General features: G+C 36.5%; 1 protein-coding gene across 3 annotated transcripts in view; it reads left to right on the top strand.

Moving 5' to 3' along the window:
* The window catches only part of ASB5 (ankyrin repeat and SOCS box containing 5), a 28,710-nt gene that overhangs the window by 6,522 nt on the left and 2,821 nt on the right, over positions 1-19,367 (top strand). The window contains exons 1-5 of one of the 3 annotated variants that reach the window (XM_030947918.1): positions 6,121-6,576; positions 15,144-15,223; positions 16,275-16,382; positions 17,736-17,886; positions 18,019-18,153. In XM_030947918.1, coding sequence (XP_030803778.1) covers positions 6,462-6,576; positions 15,144-15,223; positions 16,275-16,382; positions 17,736-17,886; positions 18,019-18,153 — 589 coding nt within the window. In that variant the 5' untranslated portion in view covers positions 6,121-6,461. Of the gene's footprint in view, positions 1-6,120; positions 6,577-11,938; positions 12,001-15,143; positions 15,224-16,274; positions 16,383-17,735; positions 17,887-18,018; positions 18,154-19,367 lie in introns of those variants that run through there. The other 2 variants (XM_030947919.1, XM_030947917.1) reach the window with 2 other exon arrangements.

Consider the following 19,367-nt stretch of genomic DNA (forward strand, 5'->3'; position numbering starts at 1 on the left):
ATGTTTTCTGTTTCCTTTTTTGCTTGTACACTGAGAACTACTTGGGTAGTCCCAAGAATATGGTCCTTAAAATACAGCTCATAAATGGACAATAATGTCGTGTTTCACTGTTAGAAATCTACTGTTTGGATGGCTTGTAGTGAATGATTAGAGCAAAGTTTTCATATTTATTTTATCCTAACAAGTTGCAATTGATAATGCCACTCAGCAACAGTTGTTAGGTAGGGAAGACAGGCATGAGGCATTTTCTCAACTTGCATTCCACAGAGATCACAGTTCTATTAATAAAAGCCATACAAGACCTCTCTTAGCTTCCTGGATACAATGGAGATTCATTTAGCAATGATAGGAATATTATATGGCATACCTATTCACCATACCACTTGGTGTAAGGCACCACATTTAGCATTTGTTTTTCATTTGAAGCACGTAAGCTAATGGTGTAAAAATGCTTAAGATAGTGTGAATTTTCTTTTTTGAAATTTTAGAGGGGTTTTTTTTTTGGTGGAGCTCATCACATTCTCTTGTATGCCAAATAACTTTGCCTAGTATGGCAAATGACTGCCAAAGAAGAGTTATACTGCAGAATAACACCAAAAAGGCACCTTCTTTGAAGGAAGGAAATGACACCACATATTGGACAAATACCAGAACATTATTTTGTGAAGAACATATTCTACCTTAAAGAGGTTTTGCTCAGATTTATATGATGCAACTAAATTGGCATGGCCTTAGCCCTGACTTATTTGCAGCAACAAAAAGCAAGAACATCTGTTGGCAAGCCAGTTACTTTTAATTCAAATTTTTTCATTTTTTACATCCCTCATCTGAAAGAAAATTTCTGAGGCCACAGAAAAATCTAGTGAATATGTATGCTGTAGCCTGTTTGCATGCTTGCCTCTCTAAAAGAAACTCATATAGCCTGTCATGTGGATTTGTTTGTGGGATTTGTTTTTTACTCTTCTGTATATGTGAGGACCTCCTTGAGGTCCACTAGCTGCATTTTTTGGTTGGTTTCATTCAGGTATGCCTCCTTGAAATGTATTTTTTGTCTGAATATGGACCTTAACTTGTCACCCACCTAGGTCCCATTCGCTTGCTTGGAGTGTACACTCTAAACTCGCATGGAAATGCCCTTCATCAATTGATTTCTGTATTTTTCTGTGTGAAATGAAGAGTAAGCTTATGAAATAATAAAAGCACAAAGAGAACATTATGAACTCTGATGTATCTTAAAACCTGGGGTTTTAAAGGTACATAGCAATACAACTGAGCAATAAGACTGAAAGGCAATCTTGGAGCAATCTGTCTCCAAGGCTTTAAAGAGAACTGGTGTTAAAGAAAATACGCAGAAAACTGCAGTATTGGCTTGGGGCAAGCTCGGTTGTACCATCTGCACTGGTCTTTCTTGCATTGGTGGGGCATAAGGCAACACGGGAAGACCAAAATAGCAAATCTCCCTGAAGGTGATGTTCCTTCCTTCAGCCACTGGGTTTTTATGGCCAGGGTTTTGCTATTCACATTCCTCTCTTGTAGGGGATGTTCTCAAACACTTGCAATGCAGGCAAACAGTGAGTGAACTTCTGCCAGTTAGAGGATGGTGGCTTGGGGGGAATTGCATAGCATGCCTGAGTACTGAGCTCTGCTCAGGACTGCAGCAATGCTGGCTGGCTGGCTGGCCATAAATCCTTTGTGGCATGCTGCATCTGTTGCACCAGTGGATGTTGCTCCCTGCCATGTCTGGAGCCTTTCTGGCAATAGATATGCTCTTTCTCTTTATGGCTGTTCTTTCACCATAATTTACTGAAGATTCTCTCTGGGGTGCCCTTTACCACTCCTATGCTGACTACAAGATTCATACCTGTGTCTGTCTTTTTGACAATATCTGAAGCTCAGGCCTGCTTGGTAACTGATTTGCTTAGGTTCTGCCCCATGACTTCTGTAATTTAGTTTAGTTTACTAAACTAAAGCAAGTATTCTGTGTTACTGCATGAAGAGTCTGACAGGTACATATTGCAAACAACCAAAAAAATATGTGTCACTGTTCTGTATTTGACTTCCTGGAGACCTGAGACAAAGCCTTTATCGTATCAGAAGTTTAAATATTTTTTCAACCTTTAGTTATGATTCCAGCATCCAAGAACATAAGGTGTAACAACTGTAGAAATCTCAGGAGAAGAGGTAGGGAAATTATTGGCCAGACAGCCAGGCTGTTGCCAACGTCATCATCTTCTTCTTCTTCTTCTTCTTCTTCTTCTTCTACTACTACTACTACTACTACTACTACTACTGATTTGGATTTCCAGCTAAGAGAGAGTGATGAAATTGTATTAAGAGTATGTAATAGAATTTTTTTAGTGCTTATAGTGGTGTAAAGAAATGTCATTTTATGCTGAATTAACTAGTGACCATTAAAGCATTATTTACCTATCTGCTGGTATTTGTCAAGAGGACTGGTTGGTGATCTGGATAATGCCTAAGCTTCTGGTTGCCTGCTAATGATACTTGCCATGAAAAGTATGGCTTGATGCAAGAATCTGTTTAACAAACAAATAAAAAGTTGTTCCAGGCCTTTCCCTTTTCCCCTCCTAGAGCTTTATCCCTGTACTTTCATGGTGCATTTATGTTCCTTGGCATTGAGCTGGCACTGCAGAATGTAACAGTGGCCACCACTGTGGCCTTGTAGGATGCTGTTTTTGTCTGAAACCACAGGTCCTCAATCTTTCCTAAAATTTGCTTCATCTTGGCAACTCCTGCAGGGAGGAATGTTCAAGATTCCTTTTGGTTTGTTTTTGGCAATGTCAAATAGCAGGCCACTGCTGGGGTACTGGCACTGAGCCACAGGGAGTCTGTCTGTCATTTCAGCTTCATGGTTGCAGGGTGTGGATCACATGAGCAGGAAGAATCAGTTTCTAGTCCTGTTCCAGAATTTAGTGTGGCACGTTCCATGCAGTCACTGTGACCCCATAGTAATCCTGGTCATGAAAACAGAGTAACCTGAAAGTACAGAACAGTTTGGGAAGCAAGGTGGGTCATCAGTTTGCTGTTTTGAGATGGTTGCACACAAAATACTGATCTGTGACCTTTGAAAATGGTGCAATTTTGTGCAATTTTTCCTAAGATAAATTACTGTTGTAGGAGTTTGGACTGTATTGCATTGGACTGCATCATATGTTGAAAGGTCAAGGGGGTTTGGGTATTGTTGGTTTTATTAACACATTTTGTGTGTTACCACAATTGCATCTCAGATGCCTTAAAAATAGTCTTGAAAATAGAATGAGTTCCCTGCTGAAAGGGAGGAACAAAAATTTACTTCTATTTTCATTCCCACCTGTTAAGAACTGTTGCCCCTTTAAACTCAGAGCTATGTGCTGGCATGGAAATTTTGAAACTTTACTCATATTTCCTTTTACAAAAAGCTGGAATAAAAGATTTAGAGAGTTTCCTTCAACACTTCCTCTGTGTTATAAATTTGAACAGAACTAATTTTTAATAAAATTTTATATAGTGCCTTTTTTAAAGCTTGTATGCTGATTTAGGCCAGAATTCCAAACCCATCAGTAAAGTCCTCTGGTTTCCTTACTCTCAGACTGTAGCATCTGCCCCTTCCCCTGGCTACTTTTTTGAAGGCAACTGCATTGCTTCCATGAGTAAATGTAATCTAAATGCTGGGCCTAACTGCTTGTTTGCCATGTCAGGAAAAATAATGGTCAACTTTGTTTTTTACATGCTTGGACATCTACTTAGACTTGTGTTAAAGGTTTTGTGGCAGATTTTGGAAGTGTTTGAATGTCTTCTATAGAGAAAAAACTGAAGAACATAATCTCAGGACTAAGCCTAATTGCTTTTGTAGTTTGGAATGTTAATAGTTTTATTTCCTAATGAAGTTGAAGGATACTGATTTTTATTTTGCAGCTTATGTAGCCCAGGGCTTAGATGGTTGACGTGAGAAGGATCACGTAGCAATTCCCTGCCAGAGGTGGAAGTGAAATAGCATGGTCTTCAGCCTTGCTCCATGGTTTTAACCATGTTCATTCCCTCATCTCAAGTATATTTTTAACATAATTTCATTTCAGATGATTTTTGATGCTGGTTTAGCTGGTTTTTTTTTTTTAATCTTGTGTTTGTGAACTGTTTTAATAAGACTTTTAAATGTTTTTTGCCTGGAGGTTGAATGGTTGGTCATAGCAGAATTTAGTGAGAAGTTCCTTCTGGAGTCCTGAACTGGATAAGCTTTGCTTTCTTTAAAGCACAAAAATGCATATTTTTTAATGTCCTCTAGAATATTCAAAGTAACTCAGTGAGTGGCAAGATCTATGAAATGTCACTGTTTAATGGAGATACTTTTCCTATAAGCCATGCTTTGGAGGTGGAGGGTTTTGGGGGTGCTCCAACTGCATGGGGAGCTCCTTGCTTCCTGTGCAGTTGTCTGCAGAAGAGAGCAGGTGATGCTGGCTCCTGTGGGGCTCTGCCTCTTTGAAGCCATGGCAGCTGTCTGAGTTCCTGCTGCTTTCCTTGCTCCTGCCAGCCACACCTCCCCGACAACTAAGAGAGAGCAGAGGCTGGAATCAATGTGGGAAGCATTTGTATGAAGTCCTTCCAGTTTGTACCACTCCTGTAGAAAGATGCAGATTCATTCTCAGCTGACAACCTCACCCACAAAACTCCTACAAAAAAATGTAGATTTTTTTCTTGCCAGACCACTGTCAATTCCTGCTCTGCAGTCTCAAATGCTTTGCTTGATCCTGATCCCTCACCACCTTTTCCTGAGAGTCCTGGAATTCCATTCCAAATGGAAATTTAAAACTGAGATGAGCCTCAGAGCCATGGCAAGTACAAAAATTGTCAGTTTATTTCTCACAGGAGAATAATGCTGGTATCTTCCTGCCGAGGCACATGTTACATGTCCCTAGTATGCTCTCCTGTTAATTCCCCTTCCAATATTTATTTACTTGGAAGAAAGCATAATTCCAGTATTAAAGTGATATATTTATAATGTCCCATTTATAATGAGCCCTTTTGTGAAAGCTCTGTTTCAGATTTACATGCAGAGATTTGATATGTTGAAGTGCTTATTTCAGTCTGGGAGATATTCTGGTTTGGTCAGCTAGATAAAACCTGAGGAAAACAGTTGTCTGAAGGCAGCCTAATGTCTGTGAGCGTGCTGTTTTGTTCTGTGTTGTCAGAAGAGCAGTACCCACCTGCTTCTGTTCTGTAAAGGGTGCAGCACTATTCCAAGTGAGACAGCTCTCATGTGCTGCAATTTCAAGGTGAAATTTGCAGCTGCTCCTTCTTCTTCCCCTCACCCTATCTACCTATAATCTTGCCTCTGGTTTTCTCCTAAAGAAAACCAAGAGGGATATAGAAAATTTCATTAAATAGCTGAGCATTATTTCAGAATTTTAGGGATTAAGTTTTGTCAGGTACCTGAAAAAAAATAGTGAAACTCAGTAATGTTGATTTGCTTGTTAAAAATTTACAAGTGGCTACTTAATATATCTGTAGAAGAGCATAATGAAGAAATACTACAAGGAAATGCCAGGGAGGTAAAGGTGGCATTTTAACATGTTATTATTACAGAGAAATCACTGTCTTTTTCTCTGATGCAATTTTATCATGGATTGCTTCTCTTTGCAGATTTCTGTTGTATAGTATCAGCTGATTACATAGTAATGAACAAAAAATTCAAGCAGTCTTTGGTTGGTTTTGTTACTATTTTAAAAAAATATTGATCTGTGCTTCTTCTGGCAAGACTACAGCCTTACTTTCACAATGGGATCAGACTTTCAAAATAATTTTTTTTTAGTCAAAACATGCTTTTATTCAGGCTTTAGTTTCATTGACATTTGTAGGATAACTTGCCCCTTATTAAAAAAAAAAAAAACAAAACCAAGAAACAAACCATAGAAAACCAGGAGTGTTTCAAAATTTCACGGAATCTCCTGAATTCTAAAATCACTCTTTACTGCACATTACATATGAGTAAAACCTGATGCAGTTATAATTGTTGTTACTATTATTAAAAGCATTTCCATTCTGATAAAATAATTTCGGTTTTCTATTTTAGGCTGCTTGGTATTCAAGCAGCAAAACATTTGAATACTTATGCTTTAAGAATCTGTTTCTTTTTTGTGTTAAATGATTAAAAAATTAACACCTTCCTTCCATTTAAATCATGTAAATAGTTAAGACTCATGCTGTAGCTAAGCTGATTCTTTCTCTGTTTTAAAAATAGAAAATGCTGGAGCAGTCTTTCCCTTCCCCCACTCTGTAGTCACTAGTCCAAGCTAGTAAGTGTTACTGAATGGATTTCAGTGTTGTAGCCATTCTACAGTAAGTACAGCAAGATCCTTTGTGAGAAAGCGAAAGGAGGAAAAAAGGTGGTAGAGATCATTTGTGGATGTTCGTCAGAGCAGAGTACCTGCACCAATGACAGACAGGCTTTCCTCGAGAAACAGATCATGACAACAAACACTGCTGTGCAGAGGAGCCAGAATCTCCCCAAAAGACGCCTAGAAAGTGTAGGGGAGTGCCCTGCAAAACGGAAAGCTAGCTGGGGCATTCTGACCAGCCAAGGTTAGTATAGCAGCCATTTCAGAAACCGGTACTGAAATATGCTAAGCTGACCCAATTTATGATGGTCTAGCTATAAAACTGATTTTTGGGGTTTTTTTGTTTGTTTGTTTGTTTGTTTCAAGCTGTAATGTAAATGCATGCTTTTGTTAGTGGGACTTTATTGTCTTGCATGGGTTAACACAAGGGTATTGAGGCTATTTTTGTTCTTTCTGCTCTCTTATCAGCTCATCTAAAATACCATTTCTTGTTTATCTGCCCTATTTGTTTTGTGCAAGTGTTTAAGGCTTGACTTACCCTGACTTTTGGTGTCCTGTCACGAGGTAACTGGATACTAAAGGTTAATTGTTTACTATGGGGAACTAGGGAATGAAAGGAGGGGGAGGAGTAAACTTTACATACAACTTTATGTGTAAGGAGTCTATAGATAGCTGAAATAGAAGGCAATAGAGGAACACAGGTGACAGAATTATTCTCCTGTACAAAGATACTAAGGGAAAAATATAATTGTAAGGCTTTCCACAGAGAAGTACTTAGGAGGTTTTTGAGTTGCTGAACGCTGACATTTTCAACAATGAGGAATAAACTCTGTTAGAAGTGTTTAGGACTCCTATTGCCTGTGCCATATTTTCCTGTAATTTTTTTTCCATAGTCCAAGTGTGTAAACGGGGGCTTTGAATAATTGCAAGAGTCTTAAGAGGAATTTTTTTGAAAGAGTGATCATAATTCCATGATTTAATATTGATGGTATCATAAGGTTTAGAGTGAAACAAAATAAGAAATTAAGGAAGTCAAGCTTGAAAGTGATGATCATATGATATAAAATAAAAAGATAGAAATGTTAAAATAGTCAATGAAAGTAGTAGATAGGCGTGAGTTCATATGTTGTACATAAAGGAACTGTGAATTTACCATGTAATATATAGCTATATATTAGCTAGATTCTTAAAATATATTCTTATTCTTAAAATACCTTTGATGATTTCCAGTATTGACAGTTTTAGAATGAAGCAATATTCAAGAAATTAAGCACGTTTCCTTATTTTCCAAGTAACCGTTTGAATGCAATGATATTGTGTGATTGCATTTATTCATCAGTTTTAATATGCAGAGCATCTTTTGCCCTCATATTTCTCACTTTTTGGGCTAAGATTTCCTGACCTAAAGAAACTTTTATTTATGGTCATTTTAGCTTGTTAGGTCAGTATTTTCCAAAAAAAATTTGGACAATATCCCTCAGCTGAAAAGAAATTTCACAAGAATTTATCAGTGTTAGTACTAACCACTCCATTATATGGTTAAAGGTTAGGCTCTCTTGCTGCTCTTAAAAAGAAATAGCTACAATTATTCTAGTTTTGAAATTCTCAGAATCTAAGTAAAATATGGAAACTAAAATTTTCTGTAGAATCCATCTTAACAGGTTCTAGCTATTTAGAGTCTCTTTGTAATTGCCATGCTGGGAATATACATTTATTGATAGGCATCCTGAAGTACTGAGAGACTTCTGTTGCACTTAAGGCTTCTGATTGTTGCAGTGCACTTGAATAACAAGTATATCTTTTATCAACTCTGAAGGATGCTTTTTTTCCTTCCTCTCTATTTCATCCATGCAGGTGTCCAAACCTGACTTGGTCTACAGGCACCCTTGCAGAGCGAAGAAAGTCATACTGCAATGCAGTCTGTAATTAAATAGGCAAATTGGAAAATGAGCTGCAAGTGATGCAGAGGGGGGAATGTATCATAAGATTAGATAGAAGGGTGAAAGGATAGAGTCAAAATGGGAAAAGGCCTTCAGCCTACTGGCTTGAGGGCTATAACACCAAAATCTCATGGATGTGACAAAAATTACGCACTGGGCCCAGATTTGCTGCACAATTGCAGCAAATTTCTGTTTGTAAGGTTCAGGATTAGGCCTTAGGCTGCATTCACTCTCAGGCAGTCTGGGAAAAGACAGAGAATTCTCAGCACAGTTTGGGAAAAATTGTTTGTACTCTCAATTAAGACTGAGACTGGGTTTGAGGAGCAGAATTATTCCAGACTTTAATCTTCAGAGTCTGAACTCAGCTCAGAATGTCCATAGGCCTTTCCTGTCACCTTCTAGTTGGGAAGGGGACTGAAAAACCCTTACTTTGTTTTAGTGACTTGTCCAAGGAAATAATAACAGCCAAAGGATATTACCAGCTGCTCCTCCTACTCAAGTCATATCTGATGAGGATCTAATAAATTACTGAATTTGGAGATTTATGTGATTTTACATCTTGGCATTCTAGCTAGGGCATACAGACTTTGCAAGCTACTTTAGGTTAGAAAAACATCCAGACAGTTGTTGATGCTTCGAGAAGATGGAAAAACAACCTGTGCATGAGCAATGGATGTGGAGCTGTGGCTGTGCTTTCATGTGACATGAGAAGGGGCCTGACACACTCCTTCCCACACGTGCATGGCTGAGCATAGAGCCAGCAGTGACTGCTGCTGCTCCCACCATTAACATTGCCATCAGCTTCACACAGCTTAATGTTAATTCTGTTGGGAACCAAGCAAGCTGTGTTTGGAAATTGCTGTTGTGTTATTCTAGGCTTTTTTTGTAGAGTTCAGCGGCTTGTGTTTTCTGTAGGAAAAGTATGCAAAAGTGCAATGCCAAACACTCGAAATGTTACCTGTGCCACTCTGATTTGACCATTCAGTGCATTATACCCCAGTACTTGACAGCACCGTCACGTGCAGTGCTCTTCCACAAAGCCCCAGCCTCCTTAGCTGTGCAGCGTGAATGATGTTCTGAGAATGCATTAGTTTTATACTCAGAAAAAACATACCCTGTGTTCTGCTGTTTGATGCAAAGGTTAGAATCATGCGGTGAATGGTAGGGAGAAAGGGTTAGTGTTTTAATGCCCTTAAAAGTAAATTCCATTCTTGTCTTTGGAACCTATGTGTTTTAAGACCAATCACCTAATGTAAAAGCTTTTTGGCTGATCATGGTTATTATTATCTAAAGCTGTGAAAGTTCAGAAGCTCAGAGCTCTCATAACCATAATCAAACTGTGCTTTTAGTGCGCACTCTAATGTTTAAGTCAAAAAAACCAAACTGTTAGAATGGTTTTATAATTCAAGCATTAAAACTCTGTCTTTTAGTTCCTTAGTTATAAAATAGTATGAATTGATGATGTTCTGATATAGGTTCAGCAGGGGAGTTGAAGTATTCTTTTATCATTGGGACAATACCATGAAAAAGGCAGTAGAAAATTAACAGTGTTACAGTGAGCTTATAGTTTGGATGACATGTCTTAAAGAGATCCTGCTAGACCTGGAGATAAAAAAAATTTTGAATACCAACTCATTCACTGAATGCAACACTGGAATGGCAAAACTAATATGTCATATGGTGCAGGTGCTGTTAGACACAGAACTGTGTGGGAAAGCTTTGCATGGCTTTTAGGAGTAGGCAATTGCTAGCATTTACATTTGGAATGAAGCCCCCAGGTTGAATATTTAAAGTCTACATTATGATAAACAATAGAAAGTATACTGGTTTGAATCAATCAAATTTTCATTGTTTGTATACATACATATATATATATACACACACAGTTATGTAGTTATATTGTTAGAGAATTTTCATATTACTTGAAACATTGAAATGACATATGTAAATGCCACTTGAATGACATCTTCTCTTTCAGACATATTTTAATAATCTCTAGCTTAAACTCTAATTCTCTTGGAGTTCTTCAGTGTTGACTGTTTGAACTTCATTTATTAAAAAAAAAGTGACTTCTGTTTTTCTGGTCATATCTAATCATGATAGTTAAGCATCATAGATATATTTCTTAAAGTTTAAATCCTTCATTGAAGATTTTTTCAATAGTTTTCAACATAAAATATAAATTAAGTAGTAGACATGCTTCTTTATCCTACAAAGGATTTAGACAAATGAGTAATTTTATAGTCCCACAATAAAGATCTTTTCAAACCTAGTTAGATATATAAAATATCAGACACTTTCAACAGCTGGGGTGAAGTGATTCTGTTGATCTTGGGACTCTGACGTGCAGGGTTTTTCTCTTTAGTTATTGATCCTGTATGTTGCTTCAGTTGCCAGAAGCTGAAGCACTCAGAATGTATCTTAAATAAAAGGTAACAGTGCTTGTGTTAATACATAGCTTTTGTTGGTTTTGCAGAAATAAATATTAGCTACAACGCTTTCCAAATACTCTGTGTTTCTCATCTCCCAGTAATGAGCTGTGTCAGGCTTCTATTTTCAGTTCTTCTTTGATGATAGTGCTTCTTCTGATGGCTGGGACTCCATCTATTTAGCCATAGACCAGTAGTTTTTTAAAGTGCTGAGCCCTGGTATAAATACTCTCCCAAAAAGAACTTTATTCATTACAGTTCTCCTTTTAAAAATCTAGCCTTTAATGTACTTTTTATACTGAGTTGAGGGTCGTTGTTTTCTTGGTTTTTGGGGGTTTTTTTGGAGACTTCACAAATTTTTAGAAATAAATACAAAAGGAATTACATGACTGGAGGTAAAGACTATTGTGAAAATATTTTTACTTAGTATTTTACTACTATAATTGTAATTTCAGGAATGACTTATGGATAATTGCAGGTAAAGGATGTAAAGGAGCGAAGTATGTAGGGAAATGTGAGGAAAAGAACATTAATGACTTAAAAATGAATCAAAGTCAAGAATTGCAAAGCCCTATTTTTGGACGTTTTCACTGCTGAGAATAGCTATCAACGCCCCAGCTGAAAAACTACAGAATATTTTAGAACATAATTGAAGGAATAGCGAACTACTAAAAGAAAAACACAGTTCAGGTACAGCTCAAACAGCATTTGAAACGTGTTCAGAATATCTTTGCTTTTCTTTCTAGATGTTTTCTGAGTAAGTAGTAAAATAACACAGGGACATTTGGCAGTGCTTCCCTTAAAATCTGTGTACTGATACTGATTTTTGGGGACAAAAAACTATGTCTTTGCACAAGGTTAAAATAGAAGGAGTTTTTCCTGCAGTTTATTCATGTCAAGGTTTTCTTGATTTCACTGTGAGTTTCTCTTGTACTGAAATTCTGGTTAATCTGTCTTGGAAAGCCAGTGCACAGATACTGGCACTTTGAGAATTTCTTATGTTAAAGAAAGAAATGTGAAAAACTGACAAAAAAGGGCAGCAGTCCTGTACCATAAGAAACTGACAACTTGTACACGCTCATATATTCAAAGCTGTGTTTACTGAAGGCTGGAAGTTCGTATTACAGGGAGCTGCTGATCTTCCGAACATAGCCAGGGTGTTTTAGGAACAGGTCCAACTAGCAAGAGCAGGGTTTTTTTATTATTATTTTAATTTTTTTTTATTTTCCAGATTGAAAGAAATGAGTAGGATTTATAATTGCAATTGGCTGGAAGTGCCATGGGGAGATGGAGATTTAGGTATTGTATAATAATTTGCAATTTTTTTTTAACTTCACCTGTTAATGCAGTGAATCTATTTATTCTTTCTTGTTAATGCTTACAAAGCAATGATGCTTTGTAATAGTTTGCCCTTCTGGTAAACTATACATCAGAGAACTTGGAACTAATGTGGCTTCTATGTACAGTTAGAGATACTTCATATTCAGCATTGTCAGGGACCATAGGGAATTAATGCATTATCAATTTTGGAATAGACTATTTTTGCTACTACTGCTATTACAAACACAATGAATGAAAGTGTTTATGTTTTTGCTAATGACTTCTAAGTGAGAGACACTGTAATTTGTAGATTAGCAGAAGGCAGTAATCTAGGCAAAGAATTAAAGAACGCCTTTGATGTTTATTTATGGTAAATATTTATGTTGAACATATTCTTGTCCCTGTGATATTTAATGATGAATTACTGTGTATATCAACAAGTCAGTTGGAATGTTAATTTTCTTTTTCCAGACTTAGTTGGCACAAAATTGTTCTTCAACTTTTTGGTTTTAGATTTTATTTGTAGTAGAGATGATACAAGCATTTTGCATTTTATGGATTTATCAGAAACAGCTGGCTGCTGAATATCTCTGTCTGAAGATAGGGATATAAGGTGGGTCTAGGTGCAAACCAGAGCTTATAACAGGATCTGGCATAATTTGATTATCAGCTGTCACTGGAGTAATTAATAGAAATTCTTCTGATCAATCCAAGATGGAAGGAGGTGAAGGAAATAAAAGTAGAAAATTGTTGCTTTCAGATCCTATCTGCATCTTTGTTGTGTTTATACATGGCTACAAGAATGTCTGAAATGTAAGTGTGTTGAATGAGCATAAAAGCCTCATAAGTCTTATGATTTTATAAGATGTTTTTCCCTATAATCAGTTCTTTTTTTTTTCTTTCCATTGGGTAGGATAAACTGAGAAAGAGATGTTCTCGTCTATAGAGACAGAGGGACAAAATTACCAAAAGCAACCTCTAAATACAGATTTAAATTTGAGGAATTTTTTGCAGCACCCAGCAGGATAACTTAATGGATCTAATTTATTTGAATTAGAACAACTTGAGTGCTCATTCAGATACTGCTGCAGAAGAAGAAAAACACTGATCAAAATACTTATAGTGATGTCACACATCCAAACCATAGTACAATAAATCTATCTGAGCTTGTTGGTATGACAAAGAAAATGCTGATGATTTGTCAAAATGGAGTCACTTGAAGGTTTCTGAGCTCAAGGGTTTTTTAATGTATAATAGCCCTTAAAATCCCAATCACTTTGTGTGTGTGGGAGTTAAGGGGTTTTTTTTGTTTGTTTGTTTGTTGGGTCTTTTTTTGTTTTATTTGTTTGTTTTGTTGTGTGGGTTTGGCTTGTTTTTTTTTCTTTTTCTTTTTTTGGTTTGATTTTTTTTTATTTGGACTATCAATAAGAATTTCAAAATATTACATTAAATAAACCTGAAGTAAAAAGTACAGGGAGTAATGTGTGTGCATGTATATGTACATGCACATAGATGACCAGAGCTTAGTGCAAATAATTCTGCAATCAGCTCTGTGTAGTCTTATGATAATTTAAATAATCACCTGTGCTTTTGTTTTGCCAAGTTTTTGATCTCAGTAGTATTCAGTAGTGCTGAGTCACAAAGTGCACCATGTTCTCCAAGATGCAGTCATACTTCTGTCTAAGTTTTAGTCTCATTCACTAACACCAGTAGGAAAATGGAGGTTTTATCTACAATTTCCTATTGAGCACCATTCCATATGATTTAACAAGGCCCTGATTTCTTTTCATATTGAATAGGCTTAATCTTGCCGTCATTCTTGATGTGATTTGAGGGGGTTGTTTATAGTAAACAAAAGTGTACTTTCTGAAACAGGCTAGTGGACAGGAGTCCAATAGGAAACAGAAACAGGGTCTATTTCTGGGGTGTAGTTATTTTAGAGCTTAGCCTGGTGACTGCCAGTGATTGAGCAACAGCCTTTGCATTTCAGGCTCATTGCTTTGCCAGTAAATGCAGTGGCTGGCTCTGTAGGCAGTCCCTGCCCATGGCAGAGTCAAACCTGCACACTTGGAAAAGTCATCTGCCAGTGTTACCAATTCATCATGCCAGGCTAATTCTCTCTGCGTTTCTTCAGGAATTTTGGGCAGCTTGATATAACTCACACAAGTGATTGTATTAGTATTTTACAGTTCTAGTGATTTTGTTCTTAGAGGAATAAATACTGATAATTCATAATACATTTTGAAGATGTTTTTTCCTTGCACAGCCTCTCAAAACTGAATTTTCAAAATTCCTGCCATAAATCGGTTTCAGCTCTGGCCGCAACCTTGGCTGGCTAGAAGGGACCTGTCAGTGTGCAGTCTTGCAGAGGAAAGGGCAGGTCCTTCAGCAAGGGGTTTGGGATGGCTCTGGAAGCTGGGCTGGGAGTTATGGAGGGTTATGTGTGTGAATGCAGGGTTGTTGTTGGGTTACAATTTTTTTTTACCTTTCTCTTTTGGGGTGATAAATGAATGAAAATAAAGGCCAAACCTTTACTGTAAACATATCTAATTATTTTTCAGCCTAATAGTCTATGGAATGAGAACTTTGACTTTATATCTTCTTTATACTTTTGTAATTTTTTTACTGTGATTCTCACTGTATTTCTCTCCTTGCACTTGTGTAGCAACTTCAAATTAATCTGACCATACATAAAGATTCCCACATTGCTTTTCATATAAACCAACTTCTTTGTGACTTCTTCAGGCAGCCTTACGTCTGGTTTAAGTTCAAATAATGCCTATATTCCAGCTACTAAGTTTTATTATGTGTATTAAAAATGAACAATGCAAAAATAGAAGTGGAATATGGTAATTAATGAATTTATTAAATCAGATTACTGATCTCAATATATCAATATTTTGTTCTGTGGACCACATAATGATTTATTTGAGATGTGTACAATTAATAATAGAGCATTTTTTTACTGTTTAGAAACCAATCATTTGAATCTCTAAAGAGGAAAAATTAATTTCATAGGATATTTGACTTCAATCTATGCATCATATTTTCTGCTTTGCTCTGTGCATTCCAAACCCTTTCTAATTCATATGGCTTATTCAATAAATGTTGTTATTATATAGGTTCTTGGGCAGATCGCTCACCCCTGCATGAGGCAGCCAGCCAAGGACGTCTTCTTTCTCTGAAGACTTTATTGTCACAGGTGAAGGCTCTGTTTTTACAATTGCTTTCATTTTTAATGTTTTTTAATTTCTCAGCATAGATTATTAATGGAGATTTATTATGCTTTGTTTTGCTTTTTTTCACTTCAATTTTTCAGAGTAATACATATTTAGGAATTTTTCATATTATAAGATTTAAGCTAGTATTTTAAATATTTCCTCTGTATGTTTCAACCCCCATCCAACCCACCTCCCCCCGCCCCCAAAAAATAAAACCCAAACCAAAATTGTGTGTAAATTTATGTCACTCTTCCCCTCTTGCATGGTATATAAATCAATATAAAGGGGTTTCACTGCTTTAAGCCTTTGAGTAAATAGAGCAAGTCAAGAAGATACTAGTTAACAGGAAGAATCACTGAAAGATTCTGGGTTTTGCATTGTTGTCATTTTAAAAAATAGCTAATATCAAAGGGAGAGGCTGTAAATGCTAAATTTTAATATTACAATATTGTCCTATTAGCTACTTCAATATTGAAAAATTATACTATAGAATACATTTGATGAAAACAGGTAGACAAAACTGTTAGTTCTTAAGAATCAAACAACATCTACTGCAAAAAATTTAGAGGGCTTGGTGATTTTATCAATCCAGTAAATGTTTTCTTTGCTAAAATTCATAGCTTTGGATATTTCAGCTCTTAAGTCACAGGTTGGTAGAGTCATAGGAGAGTTCAGACTCAGGTCCTTGTGGGGTTTTAAAGATTACCAATACTGGAGATGCAACACCCTTTCCCTCATCTGTTTCAGGGTTTTACTGTCCCCAGTTAAATATTTTTCCACATAGCTACTTGGAATTTGCCATGTTCTGTCTTGGGTCTGTTGTCTTTTGCCATGTCACTGTGCATCTAAACAGTCTGCAAATTTTGTGCCTATTTCTGATTAAAATTAAATGCTCACTGAGGATTAATTTATTGCAAGTTGAGTTTTAAGCCTATTTAGAGTATTGTAAACTATTCATTTGAACAGTAGTGTGAGGAAATGACTCTAAATAGGTTTTGTATGATCTTTAAATAACATTCAGATCTATTTTAGGGGTACAATGTAGACACACTAACAATTGACCAAGTAACTCCACTCCATGAAGCCTGCCTGGGAGACCATGTAGGATGCGCAAGAATCCTCCTTGAAGCAGGAGCGAATGTAAGGCTTTGGTTTTGTTTTCTTTTATATGAAGTCCAGTTCTAACCTTGGCTTAACTGAGAAGAATATATTCCTTGATTTTAATGTAATTGGTCTCTACTTACCCTGTTGGCTATGTTCATCTCAATTAATTACAGCTACCATCTGAATGCTAGCAAATGAGAGTGATGGGCAGCCACTGAGGCAGTAATGAGTTGGAGTGAATCTGTTAGCAGTCTTCATTATGATATTTCTCTTCAAAAATATGAAATGCATTCCTCTACTTTGCTGGATCCTCTTGTTTTAGGTGGCTTTCAGGAGGCTTTTCTTTTAATCTTCAGAATGTCTGCTGTCACACTGCACCTGTGTGCTCTTAAAATTCTTTGGTATGAGTAGAAAAAAGCACAGTCTCTTTTCTGTGCTCCTGGCATAGGTGGTCTTATTTTTTATCCCAAAATGAAAATGGGACTTTACAGATCACTTTCAGTGCAATGTCTGCTGACATCAGAGTTCAAGTGCATAACTTCCCAGGTCTCTGATCTTTGTAATGGAAATATTTATTGTTCTTAAAATTCAGTTTGCAGAACCATGTGGAAAATATCTGTGTTATTATAGAAAAATAAAAAAAGATACATAGATATTTCCAAAGCAAATTTCTCCCTACTTCATCTAGCACAAGTTGTCTAAAGATATGAAAGTATAAGAAAAAAAAAAATTCCCATCTGGTTTATTTTTAGTATTTGTAATTGTTTTGGTGGGTTTAGGGGGTACATGGAAGAAGATCGTCCAGAGTCCTGGAAGGAGCCTTCTCCTCATAGCTGTGTTCCTCCCTTTAGTATTATTAGGCCTCACAAACTTGTCTACTTTGTCTTCTTACTCTCTCACACTGGAAATATTCAGTTGAATAGTGAGGTTGGTATTAAAGCAGTGAGCCTATGCTATTAGCTTTGTCTCCATGCTATGAAATATCACTTAAACCTGGAGACACAAACTACAGAAGAAAATGGCAAATAATCCTCAATTCCTGCCAGAGCTGTGGAGAGAAGATCCCTTTATCCCATTATTATTCGAAGTGTAAATTTTCTGTATCATTGAAACAAGCTCAGTGCAATGACTTTTGAAAATTATTTACTGCCCAGATGCCAATATATGCTCTTTAGTATTCCAGGTGTTTTTTTCCAACATACTTTAACAAGAATAATAGTAACAAATTCCAACTGAGAAGCATGGTAAGAGGAAGACAGTTTCACAGAGACTTGTCAACTTGTTATTTTAACTAGTACTTTTTATTTTATGCAAAATATCCAACTATTTCCTGTTTAAAAATCTACCTTTCTTTTAATTATTTTTGTAAATAGATTTTATATATTCTAGGTAAATGCTACAACAATTGATGGAGTGACGCCTTTATTTAATGCCTGTTCGAGAGGCAGTGCAGCATGTGCTGAGCTGCTCTTACAGTATGGTGCCAAAGCTCAGTGGGAGTCCTGTCTGCCATCACCAACACATGAAGCAGCCAGCAGAGGTAAGAAATTAGCTCCTCAATAAACATGGAGCAGCTGAGCAATGTCTCAGTAAGAGGGTTAAGAAATGTGTGTGGTTTTGTCCATGAGACAGCATACCGAAGGTGAGCAAACTGTCATGCTTTTACTGACAGGTCACAGTGAATGTCTGGAGGTACTGATATCCTGGGGTATAGATGTTGACCAAGATCTTCCTCATTTAGGAACACCTCTGTATGTAGCTTGTGTTTCACAGCAGATCCATTGCATTCGAAAGCTTCTTTATGCAGGTATGTCATGATTTAAATAAAATATTACTGGTCTGCAAAATAAGCATATTGTACTCACCTTTGAACTCAGCTGTGCTCAGCCAATTGAGGTGGAACCCTTTCTTGCAGGGGTCTACTTCAAAGTTTATGCTGAATCATATTTCTTATAATTTACTTTTTTTTTTTTTTAGTGCCACAGTAAGCTTAAGAGGAAAAAAGGAAGCAAGACCAGTAATAATGAATGTTTAAAATTTTCAGCACATAGTGCAGCTTTGTAGATATTAATTTTCTGTAGGAAAAAGAAGGGTAAAAAATGAGTTTTGAGAAATTTCATATATTAATCATTGAGATTTCAGTCAAACTACTTTAGCAATCCCCCTTTAGAAGTCCTCCTTGCTTTCATTCTTCAGCAAGTTCTGACTGATCTTTGCATGAGGCCTAAAGGCTGAGTTGCAGAGGGAAGGGATGAGGTAAAAGGCATCTGATCCTAAATTTCATATTATTTATTTAATCAATGGATTAGAGATGTTGAAGGCTGGCTCTGTTTCAGCACAAGTCCAGGGACACAACTGGCATAGCTGAAAGACAGTTTGGTGCATTTCAGGTATTTACATACAGGGCTTGCATCCTGCAGAACAATTAATTAAAATGTATATGAATATAAGTAACTACTTATGTAAATTAATTTTTTTCATGTTTTATCAGTTAGTGAGAATGCATTAGAAGTTGAAAGGCAGATAGACAATGACAATGAAATAAGCAAGAGAATGCAGAAGCATGCTCCAGTTGTTAATATTAATATTAAGAACAGTGAATTATTCAGATTTCAGATCCAATTTCTAGACCTGTGACATTATTATTTTACTCAAATGGACATTTAAAATGCAAACAGTGTTGGTTCAGGGAGTAAAGTTGGTACAGCAGGCAATTTTTGGTCTCACAAGGTCAGTAAGAAGCCTGAAGAAGGCCAGGTTTTAGATGAATCAACAGCTTCCCTTCTGGGGAAGGTAAATTCTTCCGTAAGGGAGAATTCTTCCATAAGGGAGATTCTTCCCCTTTACTAGTATAGTTTAAATCTTGTATGGATTTTTTTTCTTGAATATGAGTGCATTATTGCAAATTAATTCAGTCCATTTTAATTTAAAACGTGTAAAAAATTACCTATTAATATAAAAGTGTAATCATTAGAACCCATGGATTGAGAGATTAATGGTTTGGGGTTTTTTCCCCTATTA

Source organism: Camarhynchus parvulus, chromosome 4, assembly GCF_901933205.1.
Source record: "Camarhynchus parvulus chromosome 4, STF_HiC, whole genome shotgun sequence".
Taxonomy (NCBI): Eukaryota; Metazoa; Chordata; class Aves; order Passeriformes; family Thraupidae; genus Camarhynchus; species Camarhynchus parvulus.